General features: G+C 48.1%; 1 protein-coding gene across 4 annotated transcripts in view; it reads right to left on the bottom strand.

Moving 5' to 3' along the window:
• ULK1 (unc-51 like autophagy activating kinase 1) overlaps nucleotides 1-19106 on the bottom strand; it is a 133205-nt gene that overhangs the window by 33986 nt on the left and 80113 nt on the right. For 3 of the 4 annotated variants that reach the window (XM_044989747.1, XM_044989750.1, XM_044989749.1), the window contains 4 exons: nucleotides 14671-14753; nucleotides 10210-10260; nucleotides 2659-2747; nucleotides 513-675 (listed from right to left, as the gene is read on the bottom strand). In XM_044989747.1, the coding sequence (XP_044845682.1) occupies nucleotides 513-675; nucleotides 2659-2747; nucleotides 10210-10260; nucleotides 14671-14753 (386 nt within the window). The remainder of the gene's footprint in view (nucleotides 1-512; nucleotides 676-2658; nucleotides 2748-10209; nucleotides 10261-14670; nucleotides 14754-19106) is intronic. The other variant, XM_044989748.1, reaches the window with a different exon arrangement.

Below are 19106 nucleotides of genomic sequence, written 5' to 3'. Positions count from 1 at the left end.
TACATGAAGTTTGTGAGCAGAGCACACACACATATTTTATGACAGAATTTTTAAAAAGGCCAACTTTCTGAGTAAACGAAGAAATAATTTGTTGCTGGGACTTTTTGAACTCTAAAATCCAGCCTCTGGGTACAATCCTGTGCCACAATATGAAATTGATGGCCTGAGATTGGATGGAATGAGAACAGTTTCTGGGCAAGCACCACATTCACCTGTCAGCCTACATTGCTTCTCCCCCACTTGGGTTTTCAGTTCTCATGCTCAATTCAGGTCCGAGTCCTGAAAGATTCCTTATCCTCAAATCCTCTCTTTGAAGCTATTTAGTTACAGAATGTACTACAAAGCAACCAGCGTGCCAGATGTTTCCTCAGTCTGGGGAACCAAAACATTCCCACTTTACAGTCAAAATGTACAGCTCTATCAGTGTTTTGGCTTTCCAGAAGTGGTCCTCAGTGTACAAACAGCCTCACTTCTGTGCTGTCTCTAAACGCACTACAAACAGCGTGGCTTACTTGAGAACTGTGCTGGGACCATCACAAAGTCATCAGTGTCGCAGGAGGAATTCTTGCTGCTGCTTTCAGCGGAGTCCTTAGACCCATGCAGAAAACCAGGGGAATCCTGGGCAGGAGACACCAGAGCCTTCTCCCGCAGCTGCTGCATCTCTCCTAAGGACTGCTTAAAGCAAAGCAAACAAACACCGGCTTGAATACAGCGAGTTCATCATTCTGCTAGATTCTCTAAATTAAACTGTGCAAAGCCAGAGCCAAAATTCTGCTGAGAAACGGGGGCTACCAACTCGCCACAAACGGATGCTTCCTTTACTGAGTGCAAAAGAACAGCATCTTTCAAAGCTAAACCCAAGTCAGAACAGTGTCTCTTTTGATCATCAAAACATGGCAATGGTACGTCAAATGCACCCAAGATAAGAATAGTTTCTTTGAGGTAGGCACCACTCTTTGCTTAGATTTTCCTGATGGATAAACCACCAGCACCTCACAGAAGGAATACAAGGAGAACCAGGAAGAGATGCGGGGTGGAGGGAAGAGAGAGGGGAAGAAAGAGGGGAGGGGGTAGTTTTGTTGCTGGTAGGCGGCTGCTCACTCCACGGCAGTAGCTGGATTTGGGGAATGCTTATAGAATGTAGGCTCATCAGCAAGGCCGTGATCTGTGCAAATATATTTCACTGGGGCTGGGATGCAATGAGTGGCGGGTGAAGCCTGGGAATAAAGAGCAGCTCACAGTGGTCAGTCAATACCAAATGGTCCTTTCAGTGACAGGACAGGCTCCAGGGAGAGCTGCATCATACCCTCCCCTCAGCCAGAAGGGACGAGTGCCATGACATCGACACTAAGGATGGGAACGGGGAAACCTGAGTGGCTCAGAAGGATCCCTTCTGCCATCCCTTAGGCAGGAAGCATATCAACCACGTCTGGGTCCCTAGACCAAGGCCAGTATACGAAACCTCTTGCTAACGCAATAGCTTGACAGGGAATTTGTACCACTCATGTGCTGCTCAAGCCAGAGAGCAGGCTAGGCATTCTTGATGCTCAGGGGCAAGAGAGACTGCCACAATGTTCTCTAGCCAAGTGTGACATGAGTTCTAGAGTTCTCATGACCAGAGAAGAGGGGTGACAATTGCAGGAGGGAGAGAAATGAATAAGACTCTTGTCCCCGGTGACCCAACTCGGTGAAGTCAAAAGGATATGGAGAGCAAAGAGCCCCTCTTCCAGATCACCCTGCACATCAGAACTCCTGGGTTAGCTTAGGGCAGGGGTTCCCAACATTTCCCATACCAGAAATGCGCACCCCACCCCACCCCCGTCATAATCTCATAACACCTGCTCACACCACCACTTGAGGCATGTAACCTGCACGTTCAGAGCCCCTGGTCCACGGACATTAGGAAGAACAAAATACCTAAGAAAGCAACCTTGCAAAGAAGGAACAAGAAGAGTCATAACCATTTCCCTCTTTCCCCACCCCACCAATATTCCTCTGCACAAAGAAGTTCAAAAGGCAACTTTCACCCACAGTCTCTGATATCCACTCGGTGAGCTGGGGGAATGTCACTTTGCTGGCAGGTTAATATTCAGCCCTTCAGAGGAAAGTTTTATTGGTTAAATAACAAGTGGGGGGACAGACATCAGTTCAGATCCACTCTCCCGACTGCGGCAGGTCTGGGTCTGAGCAGACGGATTTGGTGAACGTCCGTCTGGGCAGGTTCACCTTGCAAAAGAAGGTGGATTGTGCTGTCAAACTTGGCTCGAGGGCAGAGAGCTGGCAGCCAGCGCTAGATGCTGAATTAATGGCTTGTTCTGGTTCTTAGGAGTCTTACAGCTCTACTGACACCAGCTGGTGTCATTAATGCAAGCCTCGCTCACTCTAGGCTCTTTGCATGATAGATAAAGACAAACTGAAGCACTCCTCATGGAGAGAGAACATCACTTACGACCCCAACCCAAGTCATATTGCGTAGGAGCTTGCAACAGGCACAGACTGAATTACTAAGGTGTTACAATCTTCAGCAACTTCAGGAAGTGAAAGCAAAGGGCCTATGTCATATGATCCAATGAGACGGTGAAGCAGAAGGGGATAAGACAGTCAAGGCACCGCCAGGAACGTTAACAAAACCCCCGTACATCTGCGGGTTGTACTTACTGGAGGTGAGGCCAGGTGGGAAGTGGAAGAGCTGCTGGAGGAGCTACCAGAGCCTGAGCTTGGATAAGAAGGCATTGGCACAGAAGCAGCTGGGAACAGAAAGAAATTGTTAAAACGTTCTGACCAGCCAACAATGCAATGATTGAAAAAGGCTTTTCTAGTCTTCTTTCCCATCAGGTTTGTCTCATATACCAGATGGTGCCATTTAATGGAGGGAAAACCAACATTTGGTCCAGTTTAAATGAGAAACCCCCACACAACCATTTGACATCAGTTATCTTTATTATGGTACCCCTACAATACCATCTTAGCTCTGAATGTCCTTTGACTGGTCAACTCTAAGTCAGACCGTTCCCAGTAACCTGGGAGATGTTTTGGTATTTTAATGGTTTACATGAAGCCAGAAGATACTAATTTCACTTCTCGTCTCTCCCACCTCCACAGTCTTGCCTTAGTTTTATTAATCCACAGGACTGGGCATATTGACTTCATGTACACAGGGGTAGTCAACAGGCAGACCGGGAGTCAAATCCAGACCGCCAGACATTTTTGAACGGACCCCAAAATCATTTTATTTACTTATTAGCATAATTATTGTTATGCTTTTTAAAAATTATTTTCTCTAGAGTCTGGACCTTGACTATACCTTGAGTAAGAAATTTGGACCTTGATAAAAAATAATTGACTACCCCTGAGGGGATATTATGGAGAAGAAAGCTTTCTTCTCCAAGTAAAACTGCTTCATGGCTAACGATGTTAAAATATTACAGTGAAGGACTTATGTTTATTCTAACAGCCAGGTAACTACATGGAGATACCTTCATTTTTTTAACCCTTAGGACAATGTTCAGTGATTGTGTATGTGCACGGATGGTAGAGGAAGAGATGGTCTACTGGCAAGAAGAGGTGGGTGGGATCCTTTGGGCTGCTGACAGGGCAGAAATTAAAATGGTTCCCATCATACACGCCTCCTTTTACTCTGGCCTGCCTGTAACTCCCCCACCCCAGCTTATACCAGTAAGAAGTGGCTCCATGATCGAGGCTGGGAGTGAGGATTAAAGCAAGGGAGCAAGAGCTGAAGGAGGTGCCCCAAGAAAAGGTAGGAAGGTTTCCTCACTAGCCAGAGATAAAGGGAGTATACTACAAAGAAAGCAGAATCACCGACAGGGGGCAGAGGAGAGGAGAGATGGGTCTCCCGTCCCTTGTATTGGAACCCCAAGGATGTCATCTATTCATCCTCAGGGTTCTAAGCATTAAGCCCATATACCAGGACATCTCTGTGGGAGGAAAGCTTCCTTTTCTGTAACTCCCATGTCTATTCGGAGGGTGGGTTTGACTGCACCCCCAGTAGGCCGTGTTGTTATAACACACTACCCTGCCACTGTTGAGAAAGAAAAGTATCCCCCAAAATGGGAATTCTGGAAGGAAGGTCGGAGGCTTGGGGTGCTCAGTTAAATATCAAATACCCAGAATGCATTTCCACCTCTCAGATCTTATAGCATGGCTGGCTCTCGTGCCCTATGCTTGAGGAACAAACCAAAAAGTCTGGGTGAACTCACATGTAGGTGGAGAGCCCAATCCCATGCAGCACTTCCTTTGAAATCACTGGGATTCCTACATGTAGACAGCTTGCAGGTCAGTCCCAACCGCCTTCTCAAAGTCTTGGAAAACAAGAAGCCTGAAAGAATCTCCCCAGTTTTAGCCTGCAAACTGTGACAGGAAGTACAAAAACTGCAGCTGCCAAATCTGCACCAAGAAACTGGGAACCCTCCTCACCTCTTAGCAGAGGCCTCAAAGACGATTACGGTAGTGAGGTCTCCCACTACCAAGATTTCATTGTTTTCACAAAATATACTGCACCGTGTACTGTACACTGACTGCCGTATCTGCTTTACTGTTTATTTTCCCCTTGGATGACCATTTTTACTATTTGGGAACTTGGCTGAATTTGGGGCTTTTCCTTCTATTTTTGTCTATTTTCACTGGACAGGTGTTCCATAAATCTAAGGGCAGGAAGAAAGACTTTTGCTGAATTCAAACTAAATTACAGCGGCTAAAGTAAATGAACTAAATGCATCTTTGGACGCAGCCTCCTTGATTGTTATTTTATTATTTCATGCGGGCCCCCCATTGACTTCATTGCAAGATCGGAAGGCTAACTCACAAGATCTGGTCACTTACAACAGGGGCTTTCAGTCTCTGTGAATTAGTCAGGTTCCACTGTAATTATACGTCTGAGTCCCCCTTTACCCCAAAAAAGGCACAATCAGGTAATGACAGCAATACACAACCGCTTGAAAGCAATGCACTCATTCCTGATTTCTGCCCTCAAGGCATTCACTCTCCGTTTAAAATTTAAAAGGAACACGCTTTTTGGAACATGATGTTTTCACCTGGAATCTGGACAGAAAGATAGTAACACCAATTATGTTCCCCACTTCAAATCCTAAAATTGCCAGGCATCCTGGTAACATAAAGGAATTAGCTCTCGTAATTATCTTCTCCAGCTTGTCCCAACAATGGAGTTATGGATGGTAGCAACGTCAATATTCTCATGCCAATGGATTCCAAAATGGAACACGGCCCAAAGGGACAGTTTTGCTCCGAGAAGCAAGTAGGGGCAGCCCTGCATGGTTCTTAGTGCAGGACCGAGGTCTATGTAAAAGCAGTTGCAACCACTAGGGTGCCATGATTTCCAGCAGAACCTTTATTTCGCCAGGGGCTTTATAAATTGTCTTGAAAGGTCATTTGGGGCTGAAATGTGGTGTAAAAAGTCTCCATCTGGCATCCACTTGTCACATAAGCCAGCTGGATAGAATTTTGTAAACAGCTGTAGCTCTCTTGTTTTGTTATTGTTATTTTTTAACTGCTGAAGCCTCAGCATCAATTCCCAATGAGGCAATATTTTGGAGGTTGCAAGGTACAGAAGCAAAAGATGAAGTAAAAATTCCCCTTTAAACCTCTGAGTTTCAGAAAATACTGTATTTGAAATGTAGCTATTGTAACATGTGCAGGTAGCTAGATTTACAGATGATTTTGTAAAAGCAGCAACAGACGTTTTGGAGCATGAGCTTTTCTGGGTGAATACATCTGACGAAGTGGGATGTTAGTCTATAAGGTGCCACAGGACTCTTTGCTGCTTTTACAGATCCAGACTAACACGGCTACCCCTCTGATAGATGATTTTGCTGTTCTTTGCTTTGAGAGTATGCACAGTAAGATCAGAAAGTTGGTATCAGAGCTATATGTCAAGCATACTAAACTGAACATATTGTTCCAGACATTGAACCATCTCACCAGTATTATATATCATATTAATGCATAATATTTGCTCATGCTACCTGGCATCTCTCTTGAAAGCCAGGTTCAAAGAGACATCAAGTTATACATTAGTCATAAACAGGGGGAAAAAAAGATGACATTATAGACTCATGGACTTTAAGGTCATAAGGGACCATCATGATCATCTAGTTTGACCTCTTTCACATTGCAGGCCACAGAATCTCACCCACCCAACCCCTGATTAGACCCCTAACCTCTGACCGAGTTACTGAAGTCCTGAAATCATGGTTTAAAGACTTCAAGTTACAGAGAATTCATCGTTTACATTAGTTTAAATCTGCAAGTGACCCATGTCCCATGCTGCAGAGGAAGGCAAAAAACCTCCAGGGTCTCTGCTAATCTGACCTGAGGGAAAATTCCTTCCCAACCCCAAACATGGTGATCAGTATACATCCCACTTAATGCAATTGTATTTACTGGTCACAACAGCCTTAATTATGCTTCCTCGTACTCAGTTACGATAATGCACTGTAACCAATATCACACGCCTATCCAAGGCAGTGCCACATCTATCTACAGACAAATGACATTCTTACTAGAAGGGTGTATTTTAGAATTTTATTAATATTTTTACACTTCTAAGATACATCTCTCATCACAGGTACAAAACCCACAAGTTAAATAAATAACAAAGACACACACACAACACAAGTTAATAAAAGCCAAGGCCCCAAAGCCACCGCTCAGGCTAAAGCCAGTGGCAAGTCGATAGCTCTTGCAGCATGCCCTGAAGGCCAACAGCCTTGGGGCCCTTGTCTCGCCATGGAGGAGGATGGATGTGGGAGGCAAACTGGAAAGGAGAGGCCATTAGATGGGTTCAGGAGGCCTGGGTTGCATTCCTAGCTCTGCTGCAGACTGCCATGTGGCCCTGGGCAAATCACCTCGCCTACACAGGCCTGTTTCCTCTCCCACCCTTTGTCTGGCTTAGCTGTGTAAACTGTGAGCCCTTTAGGGCAGGGACTGTCTTTAAATGTATGTCTCTAAGCGCTGCACCTCCCACAATAGGGCCTTGATCTTAGTTGATGCCTCTGCCTCAGGGGTGACCAACCTGTGGCTCCGGAGCCATGTGCAGCTCTTCAGAAGTTAATATGTGGCTCCTTGTATAGGCACCAACTCCGGGGCTGGAGTTACAGGCGCCAACTTTCCAATGTGCCGGGGGTGCTCACTGCTCAACCCTTGATTCTGCCACAGGCCCTGCCGCCACTCCACCCCTTCCCACCCCCTCCCCCGCCATGCCCTCGCTCCTCCCCCTCTCTCCCCTAGAGCCTCCTGCACACCACGAAACCGCTGATCGGGAGGTGTGGGGAGGGAGGGGGAGGTGCTGATTGGCAGGGCTGCCGGTGGGTGGGAGGTGCTGGGAGCGGGGGGAGGGAGCTGATGGGGGGGCTACTGACACATTACTGTGGCTCTTTGGCAATGTACATTGGTAAAATTCTGGCTCCTCCTCAGGCTCAGGTTGGCCACCCCTGCTCTACCTACCTGATACCCCAATGCAAGTATTTCACAACAATAATTGTTCCTTGGAAACAAACTGGAAGCCAGAGCAGGTTATGGGCTACAGGTGTCCTAAACTCTTAGATGGAAATGGCAGAGACCCAATCCCGCTTCTGTTGAAGTCAGTGGCAGTTTTCTTATCAGTTCCAGTGGGAAGAGGCTATCTGAGAAGCAATGGGGCAATCTCTAAAATTATTCCCATTATGATCCTGGCATGGGGCTTCTCGCAAATGAATCCATTCTGGGAGTGACATACTCTCCGTCTAAGGTCAGATGCAACTACTCAGAACTCTCCCCCGCCCCCATGTTGAGTGGAATGGCTAGATGGATTAACAGGAGGCCTGCAGCAGCACCCAGCAAGATCCATGTTCTGCACCCAAAGTCAGGGGGCGTCATCCCTGAGCAAGTAAAAGTGTAACTGTGCTAGGCACGGACCTCGCGTTAAACTGCGTGGATCCCAAGTGAGATCCCTGTCAGACGACGTCCTGCATGCTTCAGACGAGACTTCGAGTGACAGCGATATTATGCCCCATGCCCCTGGCCTACCACTCGCAAGCTGGCTCTTCCTGCCTGAGCTCCCCTATGCAGGGATCAAAAGGAGCCAAGTTCCCACAGCTAACCCCCCCTCATCTCAACTCTTAGCAGTCCAAGCCACATTCCCCATGAACTCTCTCAACCTCCTGAAGGCCTCCATCCATTGGGTGCATCCACTACAGCCAACTGTCAGAGTACAGACCTCCAGGGCAGGCCGCAAGAGCCATCTACCCAAACAACAGGCCTCCCCACAAAAGACCACAGTCCAAGACCTCTGAGGACGATGACAGGAATGTCTTCCCTCTCCTTGTTTAAAGCAATATCAGTCTTTCCCTGTCCCAGGCTGTACACATATGTCTAGTGGCGGGGACGAGGCAGGCTGGTGGGCAGCTTCAGATAAGGAAGGTCCTTACCTGCCCGCAGAGGTGGCCGTTGTACAGGGCCAGCGCCCCGCACCAGTAGTCTAGGTGCAGTTGGAGTCAAAGGCCGAGCCAGGAAAACCCTCTCCTGCCTGCGGTGGTGCGCCTGCTTTCCGCACTCTGAGGGTGTGGGTGACGCTGGAAATGGAGGGCAAGTCAGGAGAGTCCTTTCCTGCTTGCGTGGGGTTCCCTGCGGTACAGGGCTGGCCCTCCATGGCGACAATGCAGCTGGACATGAGAGCTGGGCCGGAGGGTGGGCAAGCCAGGGTTGCAAGAATCGTTGCCTTTCTGTGGGAAGGTCAGACTCTGAGGGCCTCATCCCCCAGAGTGGTGGCATGGCGAGAGATGCGGGCCGTGGCTTGGGACCTTCCCTAGGCAGGCAGAGTCCTTCCTTGTCTGCAGGGCGCTCAGGCTTGGAAGGGCTTGTCCCCGACAGTGGCGGCGTGGCTTGTGCTGGCTTGGGAGTTTCCTTAAGCAAGCAGAGTCCTTTCCCGCCTGTGGGGCAGCCCCGCTTTGCAGGGCTCACCCCACACGGCGATGGTGCAGCTGGCGGAAGGGGCCGGGCTGGCTTGTAAGTGGCCCTAAACCAGAAGAATCTTTTCCTGCCCGTGGTACGGTCACCTAAGCACACAGTTAAGGTGGGGGAGTATTTACAATGCATATCAGGGATAAACCAGAACTCCTGCCTCGGAGCCATGTGTTCCCAGAGCAAGACTGTCAAGAGCGACAAGCAACACCTCGTTTTTTGGGAGTCCACCTTGAAACGCGTGAAAGGGACCTGATGTTCAGAAAGTACCGCGCACTCACCCTCTGAAAATCAGGCCCCTTCGAGATAGTTCAAGGTTGGCCACCCAAAATCGCCAGCCACTGCTGAAAGTCTTGGCTTCAATATTTAAACAGGAGCTTAAGAAGAGGCCTAATGCGAGTCCTCTGTAAAAAGAATGGTCGAGCACTCTTTACAGAGCTCTGATAAGGGGGGAGCATCTTGGTCGGGGGGAAAATTACCCAGTACCGTGATAGTGATTCTGGGTTGGACACTGAATTCCACTTTTAATTTAAAAGGTGATGAGTAAAGCTGGTTGGAAAATTGCAACAGATTCAAAACATTTTGATTAAAAAAAAAAAAAAAAAAGAGAGGGGGGGGGAGGAATGCCAGTGGAAAACATTTTCCAATTTTTCAACTGGCTTCAGTCACAAGTATCCAAAATAAACCCCTCTACAGCAAGAGAACTTGGAAGAACCTGGAGCTAAAACCTGGATTTGGTCCAAAAGACTGCACTGCTCTCCAGTACCTGCTATTCAGTGCAGCCCAACAAATGGGTAATGGATACATGGCTTGGGGCATTTTCACAATTAGACTATTAGTGTACATCCTGGCCACCATCCACTGTTATTAATTGTCTTATACACACAGGTGAGAGGGAGATATAAGCAGCATAACCTTGTTTACCCATAAGCGTTTGTAAGCTCAGTCATTTCCAAGAAGAAAGCCATCCATACACACACACACAAAAGCTAGATTTATTTCCACTTTAGGTCCTTAAACAGACCAAGGAAATCCAGCTTTTGAAGATAATTCAGCAGATTCAAATACATTTCAGCTGCAAAATCCAGACAGCTTGAACTCAACGCAGTGGTGAAGCCCAAGTCAATGCTCAAATAACCAAAAGGACTAAGAGACAGTTCTTTCTTTTGGGGCTTAGTGATTATGGGAAGGTAAATCATGGCTTATTAAAGTTTTAATAAAAATATTAACACTTACATTTTTTCATAGAGGCACTTGCATCCAAGAAAGGGTGATGGAAAAACTCATCTGAAAATAGAGGAATAACGGTTCAGTGTAAGTAAAATGCTATGTGTCCAAACAATTTACAAAGCTGGGAAAGTTATTTGGTATTTTTCCATTCTATGATCTACAGTCTGCTTGTCCCAGTTAGACTATCCATGGGCTGCAATTATACTTAGCATTGTTCTAAGGAGACAGGCTGGGGACTGGACGGAGGGCCAGTTCAAGGAAGCCTGTTGTGTCCTGGGAAGTCACAGGGGCGTGCATGTTGCAAGGTGTGAAAATACAGTGCATGATCTTCTCCCACTCACCTACGCTAAGTCAGCTTCCTGGAGAATCAGAGGGGTAAAGGCACGATTAGACATGTCTGGATTGGATGCTTTTGTAAAGGAAGTAAGGGAGATTGCAGGTGATAAGGGGGAGAAAATGCGCCTTGCCAAAACACGATAAAAGGAGAATTATCCTGATTCCTCTGGGGGCTCAAGAGGTCACCGCAGAGCAACTCTTTCTCCATGGCACTGGAGGAGGAGTAGACAGTCAGCCAGTTCTAGTGGACCTTACTGTCATGTGCAGACAGGAGAAAAGAGTAAGACAAATTTCATTGCAAGCTTCAACCCTGGCATGCACCCGAGCACATGTTCAGAGCCTATTAACGGCATTAGAAATGGCAGGAGGGGTTATTCTGGGTACCAAAATGATGGAGGGTCGCCAGATGCTAGGTTCAAGATGGTCTCCCCACCTGCACTGAACTCCTATGCCATGCCAGCCAGGGATGGGGAATCACTCCCATTGCAAGAGGCCATGGAGAAGAACAGGGAACATGCCGAAAACTGGGATGAGTGTGGACAGGATTTAGGGGATAAGTGAAGGAGGTTTCTGTTACACAAAAGAAAACCTAACCTTACACAGGAGAAAACCTAATGTAGCCCAACAATTAAGAGGGAGATAACTTGAGATCCCTGGGTAATCGGGGCATCATCAAGGAGCAACAAATCAACTCAGAGCTTTTTCTCCTCTACACTACACAGCAGAGGAGCCTATACACTTATCACGCCAAATTATAACCAGTCCAGAAGGGAGCTGGGGCCTCCATGACTTGCAATCAAACAGTCTCGGGGGCCCCAAGGCCTGGAAAATCTAACCACGATAGGCAGGAACTTCCTTTTCCGAGGCTGTCCATCCAGCACTCAGGTCACAAGCAGAGAGCCCTGGGCTTTCCTATATGCCAGCTGCAGGCATCTGCTCTCTTGATTGATGGCAGTAGAACCCCTTCTGATCCCCCACAGTGCTCCTGTTCTAGCTCACTGCAGAGACTTTCTGTACCTTTTTCCATCCCTCACTTCCAACCCTCCCTCCTAGACTCGCCCATTTCTCACCTTCTTCTGCCCCCACACTGTCACCCTCCTCTATTAGTCAACAACTATTAGCTTTCAGGGTTCAGCAGCGTTGAGTCACTGCCCACGACGGATCACCTGGCTAAACACAGGGGGTTCAGCTTGTTTTCCCAGCGAGGATTTCCTGTTGCAACATCCAGGATTTTATAAATGTTAGGGCGATGTAAACAGCTGCCAAATTAACAACAGGAAACGTACAAACTTGGCACTCATGTGGTTTTCCTTTAAATGATCGTGGAATTAAGAGAGGCACCAAACCATGGAGACCAGGTTCTAAGCCTCCCAGCTGCTGTTCTCCTTGCCAATTAAATGACGTTCAGACTATCACATAATGCTGTTACATGAACCTTCTGTGGCGCAGGGGGGCTATATGCTCACAAGGCCATCCACACACCTCGAGGGGGATTAACAGAAACCAGGATCAGCAAACTGATCCTCACTGAGAGCCCCAGGGAGAAAGGGGAAACAATATACCTCAGTCCTCACAGAAGAGCTCCTCACCACTTAATCCTGGCCATACACAGAATATAAATATATTCTAATTCTATGAGCACTAGACGACGTAAGCCCTTCCCTTATAAAATACCTACTTTTGTATCCACTTGCTGTGAAAGCAACAGGGATTTTTTTTTTTTAAATACCAAAATCGGAGAGGCAAAGGGAGGAGCCAATGGACCCATTCAGTTCATGTGTGTCCAACAGAAAACAGCCTCCAGACCCACAGAAGAGTCCAAGGCTTGGCATTGGACAGGAGAGCCTGGAAAGAGAAGACGGTCGGGTAGTTTTGTCACAGGTAGGGAGGCAGCTCAAACACTCTGAAGACCTAGGCCAGCGAGGAGAGGAACAAAGAATCAGACCTGGGTGCGGAGACGTACACTGTTCTCAATAAATCATGGCCCGGCTCTCTCCTGACTGATTGGCAGCATTCTGGCATGGCCAGTAGCATCAAGATGTGTGAATTATAGTCACAGCAAAGCAGCTGATAAAGGAGTGGCTTGGCTGAGGCTTATGGACAGACTGTAGGCAACTCCACCCCAGAAAGGGGTGAATCTTATATGAGTGTCATTTAAGGAAAAAAACACGCAGTAATAAGAACCAGGCAGCAACCATAAACCAGTAGAATCTGTTGCAACTGTCATGGCTATTATTCCCAATGCAATCTAAGCATATTGCCCCAGGTCTCCACAGCGCTAGACGCTACTAACACATGCTTTCTAGAGCTGAAGGTCACTACCCCCAGCGGATCATGAAGCAGTCTGGGGGCAGGCAACTATGGCCATTCAGCTCATCACTAGATGGGAAGGAGATCCCCCACTTAATTTCTTTTGTAACATGAGGTCGCTGGAAAAGGTTGAGACCCACTGCACCAGGTGAATTCCACTCTCAACAGAAGACCCATACGCAACCATTGAACAGGCTCTGAGCAGTCTATCTGTAATATTGGTTAGCACTCCTTTGAAAACACACATTTCCTCTAAGCCATGCATCCTGCTCCACATCCAAACTTTTATAACCAGGGTGGTGAAATCACATTCAGTCCCGGTTAATCCATTCACACCTTTTATCCAGATATCAGGGGACTCAAGAAAAGGTTTCACCAATAGCTCCACTCCGAGAACAACCGAGACAGCAAACCAGGACTGACAGCATGCTGTCCACCAGGGAAACCCACTTGGCCAATTCTAAAATCAAGCACTTCTATCTGAAGCCTAGACAAAGAGCAACAACATTTCAGAAACACAGCCACGTACAGCAGGTGCACCCACGTGGCTAGCCACACATTCCACTTCATTCCGAGGGCAACTGCCGCTAGCTAGGCAAAGGCATATGTAGCCATTCACTTTGCATCACACTACATTCATATTTAGCACAAAGATGAAGCATGGCTTCTATTCCAGGAAATTAGTTTCAGGGACGCCCCTTAAACAGGCTTGCACAGGGCCAGAACCAAGAGGCTGGTAGATCCATTTCATCTATTTGGCTACTGGCATTGTGACAATGAAAACATAGCTTTTAATTTTATTCTTTGCTCCCCACCCTGCATAAGAACGCAGTCTATAATGCCCAAACCCCTCTCTGAGGTATGTTTTTCTTCTTCTGTCTTCTACCCTGTTGAAAAGGGTTTAGCTGCCAGCTGTGCTCTGGGTGGAAACAGATCAAACAGAACTGTCACAAGGGGAGCTGGCCCCTTTCAGGGACTTTGGGTACCTGTGCCTTGTTTTCCCCTGAAAAATGGGATTGAGGAGCCCTGTGTGAAGCCCTGATCGGAATAAGCATCACAGGTCACAGGAGGAGGATTGGCTGGAAGTGGCACCTGTGAAGAAGGATCTAGCTGCAGGCTCTCCAAGCCAGCCGGGCACAAAGCCTGGGTGAGATATCTGCAGGGAGTAGGAAGTGCCAGGCAACACTCTGAGGGTGAGGGCTGGAAAGTCCATACAAGCCCTGGGAAGGGAAGATGGACAGTTCTGTGAAAACCCTGCTGACAAGGGAAGGAACTGATAAACAGGTTGAGGTTTCTTGTGCTGGCTTCATGGGTGGAGGGGAGAATGGATCACCTATCATACATATTGCATGTGGTGTGTGAGTAGCAGCGGGCACAGGAGAGGAACCGGAGGTGAGTAGGTGCATGCAGACTAGCGGGGGAGTAACACACTGTGACAAGGACACAGGCAGATGTTCATCTGTCATGTCATTTTGGCAGACACAAAACCAGTTGCAAAAGCTGAAGGTCAGACTGCCGGGTGTGGGTGTCCACGAGGGAAGGCAGGTGGCATTCAGCACCAATAAGGGGAACGGAAATCTGATGCAAGAGTTCAAAGTCAACTGAGGTAAGCACTGAACTTTGCAGTTCGTACATCCAGTTGGAATAAAATCCAAGGATCATGTTGACCCTAGGGCAGCTGGAACTGCCTGGTATTCTATCCACCGCATGATGTAGCGTCAACAAACACACAGAGACCTGGAGTGTAACAGTACTAAAAAGGTGAAGCCACCACAGACACCATTTGCATTCATTTTGTCTCAATCCAGGTGACTCTCTTACCAAAGTCCATGCGGTCCTTATGATTGCGCTGCAGAAGACCCAGTAGCAGCTGCCTCAGGTGGCTGGATGTCTCCCTGGGGATGCTAGGATTTTGAGAGAGTTCAAAACAAAAGTTAAAACTTACAGACACCTTTAACAGCTCTTAAATATGAGCTAATGCAAACTAGAAACATCACCTCGCACCTGCAGGGCTAGAAACAGAACGCCCGTCCATTGCAGAGGAGCTGAATGAGGAAACCACTTCATTTTTGTCCCAGTGGCTCTCACGCCCAAACCCCTGTTTTGCTAGTGTTAAAGCTCTGGCTACTCTAGGTTTAAAGACCCCTTCCATGAGCATCTGCAGAGCCTTGCTTTTGAGAATGATTTTATAGTGATCTAGTTGGGTTCTCAGTGGTCTCTGTTTCATGTACAACATATATCACAGAGTAAATGAAACAGCTCACCAAGAGGGAGCACTTTATTCGACGGAAGCTTCCTATTAAAACCCACAATGGTTCCTGGAGATCAGCATTACCAATTTACTACTGATTTCATTACATTTTTATGTTAAAAGACACAGATGTTTACATAAGACCAGCATCTGCCCTTAAAAAAATTACCTGTTCAATAGTATTTACAGTAGGTGCCCCAAAATCTGGGCCTTTGCCACCCACAAGGAGTTAAAATTAACGCAGTATTTCCCCATAGTAAGTAAAAAGAAAAGTGGGATAAAGGCAAATGCCCGGGGGGGGGGGGGGGGGGGGGGGGGGGAGGTGTGTTGTGTCCATTTTTTTAAGGGCAGTCTCAGCACACAGAAGCAAATCAATCGACCCCTGCTACCCCCCAAGGTGGTGGGGGTTGAGCTTAGAGGCCTGGGGCCAAGTTATTGATACACAGCCACACCGCGAGGAGCACAGAATCACTGTATGTATTAGGGAGGGGAACAGGTAATTCAGCTTTTGCGCGAGTGGATAGAGCGTTGTTGATTTCCCTCGGCGACTAGGAAGGCCAGCGCTGGGGAGTAACGGCTGCGACCTGCCCCCAGAGAGAGCAGAGCTCTCCAAATGAGATGTAGCCAGATCCAGGCTCTGTCAGCATTAGCGCCGTGATGGGCACAGCACCATCCCTGCAGTCGAACAGCCTCCCCCCTCCCTCCCCTCGTGGGGGTCAGCTAAGGTAATGCCATGCGCCATCTGCACAGGGATTGTAACTGCACAGAGCCCACAGCCAGCCGCTGTCGTGGAACACACAGAGCAGGGTCGACCCCCCCACGACAGGCAGGCAACAAGCTTAACTTTGACAGGGGGAGCAGATACCTATTTACCCCGGCCGGGCAATTCTGCACTAGTTCCACCTTCCCCCTCCCCGGCGTCAATATGAATGAAAACAAAGTGAAAGGAGAGCAGCTGGGGCCAGAGGGGAGAGTGCTGGCGAGCATTAACACTGTCCTGCTCAGGCAAGAGTGAAACAGAAGCCGTTAGGCAAGATCTATTTAGGAAGGCTTTGAAACTAGTCAGTTATTTATTCTGCGAAGCCCTGGGCCTCTCTCACAGAGGAATTCGGACCCAGCAATTCCTAGAACAGAGTCTTTGCAAGCATCACACCAGCCTTGTTTGTGCAGAAGGAGGTGTTTTGCAATCTCTCCCAGGCACAAAAAACATTACCCAGGGCAGGGTATCTGGACCCCCAGAGAGGATGCATCTAAGGATATGTTTATGCTGCAATCCCGGGGTATGATTGCAAAAGATGTAGGCACAGCTGATCTAATTTTAAGGTAGCCAGCACAGGTCCCGGACCAGCAAAGCTGCAGCAGAGAGAACTTCAGCACAGGCTAGCCCCATGAGTAGTTACCCTGAATCCTGGGTAGGCTTGCAAAGCCTCCAGTAAAAGCCCATGCTGCCATGACTTCACAGCTCCTTGACCCAACATAGCTATATTCAGCTAGCTCAGGTACCTCTACACGAGCCGCAATCACAGCCCACAACTGCAGCATAGACAGACCCTAATATTAAACTGAGGCTACACGTGGTCGCAGCCAAGAGGATGTGGCGTTCAAGGTAGTTGTCAGAAAGTGGTACCCCTAGAAACACACTATAGAAGTAGCCCAAGAACCATAGCTTTGTGAGTTGTCCTGGACGATACGCCAGTGCGTATGGACTGCAGTCCCCGAGTACTGTGGTGGTAATTTATTTATCCATTGCGCACAGGTGATGGGTAACAGAAATAGCTCCTCTAAGACACAGCTTCCTTTTTCTAGCAAGGTTCAGCTTTTTTGCAGTTTTCCAGTCAAAACGTCAGGCAGGTTAAGTGCAATGCCTAAGGTGAGATGGCAGAATGCATGCACACTTTGAGCTGAGAGCATAACAACCAGCTGGAGGAGACATGCCCACGCTAGCTCTGATAGAGGCAGTGGGCTAAAAATAGACCGTAGCTGCAGTGGCACGAAGGGCTAGCTGCTGCCCCAAGTACATACCTGTTCAGGATGCTAGGCACGGCCCCACTTGCCCTGCTGCGGCTACGCTCCGTTCTCAGTGTGCTAGCTGGATCAGAGCCCGGGTGGGCATGGCTCCTCCCCTGGGGAATCACCCCCCCAGCTCCACGTGTGGCTATCCCCTCTGCCGCCTTATGCCCTGCCGCTCAGAAGTTACAAGCTTGGCTACCCTACAGCATTGTTTCCCCAAGGCCTACGCCAAGCGATTTAACATGACCAATAAAAACAATTCCCCCTCCACATCCCACCCAGAGCTTGTTAACTCCCTGTGCAAATCCAGGTGATGAATGTTAGTTATTTTGACCAGTACTAAATTACAATAAAATAACGAGGCCGTCTGGCTTGCTGCGCCTGGTGCGAGCTTACCGCCCCAGAGTGGCATTTTACCCATCCGCAGTCATGTCAGCTCGTGAGGAACAGAGATTTCTACTGAGAGTTTAATGAGCCTTCTCCCCCCTCTCCCCTGCCCCAACCAAACTACATTTCTTCTCTGGTGACTATGCCAGTGGGTGGGGAACAGGTGTGCCCGGCTGATTAGCCCCGAGGAGAATGTAACCAGAGCCTGGCACTGCCCAGGCAGATGAGGGCAAGGGCTCTTGGGTGGTTTTGGGTTTCACTAGCCAGGCTGAGCAGGCTGTTTTATCCAGGTTTACTCAAGGAACAGCACAGACTGTGGCACACATTATGAAGACACTCTCCAAAATCCATGAGTTGGAAGAAAAACGGTAACACAAGGAAGGCTGTGGGTCTGGTTTTTTGCAGGGCCTTGTTAATTCAAATGCAGCGCTGATAAATAAGGACGGCCAACCTCTGCCTCTCACTGTATCATTACCCGGTTTCATTTTTAATCACTGACTGCCTCCTTCCGAGCGCTCAGCAATTCACAATGCTGCCAGGGCAGAATGGCCCTACTGGTGGAAAAAGGCTTTTCCTGGAAGCGATTATATTTCCCAGACATTAAAAATGTACAGACTCATAGGGGAACATGGATTTATTTTTAGGGGTGAGCGAGGAGGGCGCATCTGCTTCACTTTCTGCCACGGGCTCCTCCCACCATAAGGCTGTTCTGACTCCCATGATCCCTTGGGCTCCGAGCACAAGGAGGGGGCAGGGGTCACAATGTTCAACGCTTTGATCACAAACATCATTTTCGTCACAAGAAAAGAAAGCGAAACTAAGAAATTCACGCACGTTGTGCATCGTTCTGGATTTATAAAGCTTTGATGTCTTGACTTCCCAATGCACTACCTTTTGTGGCTGCTTTAAGAGATAAGCTAACCATACGCACCCTGACACAACAAACTCACGCCCTACAAAGTTATACACACTATTAAACTATACACCCTCTGCACCAATTCCATCTAGCAGCTCGGGGGATGACGTCAGGTCCCACAGGACAGTTTATGTGCAGTGACTTTCCTTTTGTCCCCCACCTCAGTTAAATGTCATCCTGGGTTTGAGCTTCCCAAGTTGGGATCCAATTTTTCCCAAGGTTCAGAGGATCTGGAGCGTGGGTTTAAGTCCATCTCTAGAAACACTGAGGCAGGTTTCTAGAGGAGACAGCATGGCTCTCATTTAAGAGCACAGCATCAAAATAAAAGCTCCCACCCATTTAAAAAAAAAAAAAGCACTCTGAGTCAGCGACTTCATTATTCCAGCAGTGAGTTCATACCAACAGAAAGCGCTGTTCTCCTGACACACAGCCTGGGAATTGCAACAATTTCCACATGCCAGGGGCACTCACTCACCTCTGTGTTTCCCTCTGAAAGGGCTACAGGCTGGGGAAGTGGCTTTCCTGGCACGTGGGAAACTGGGTATGTAACCTACATGCAGTGAGTGTTACAGGACTGGAGCTGCTGGGAGAGCCTGCAGTATTGGACGCTGTCTTGGGAAGAGCTTGCAAGGGGGAAAACCATGGCTGCTCTTGAACCCCGGAGGTAGTACCTGACAGGGGAAGGCCAACTTG

The sequence above is a fragment of the Mauremys mutica genome, chromosome 16 (assembly GCF_020497125.1).
Source record: "Mauremys mutica isolate MM-2020 ecotype Southern chromosome 16, ASM2049712v1, whole genome shotgun sequence".
NCBI classification, from domain to species: domain Eukaryota; kingdom Metazoa; phylum Chordata; order Testudines; family Geoemydidae; genus Mauremys; species Mauremys mutica.
This window is presented reverse-complemented; position numbering and strand designations above follow the sequence as displayed.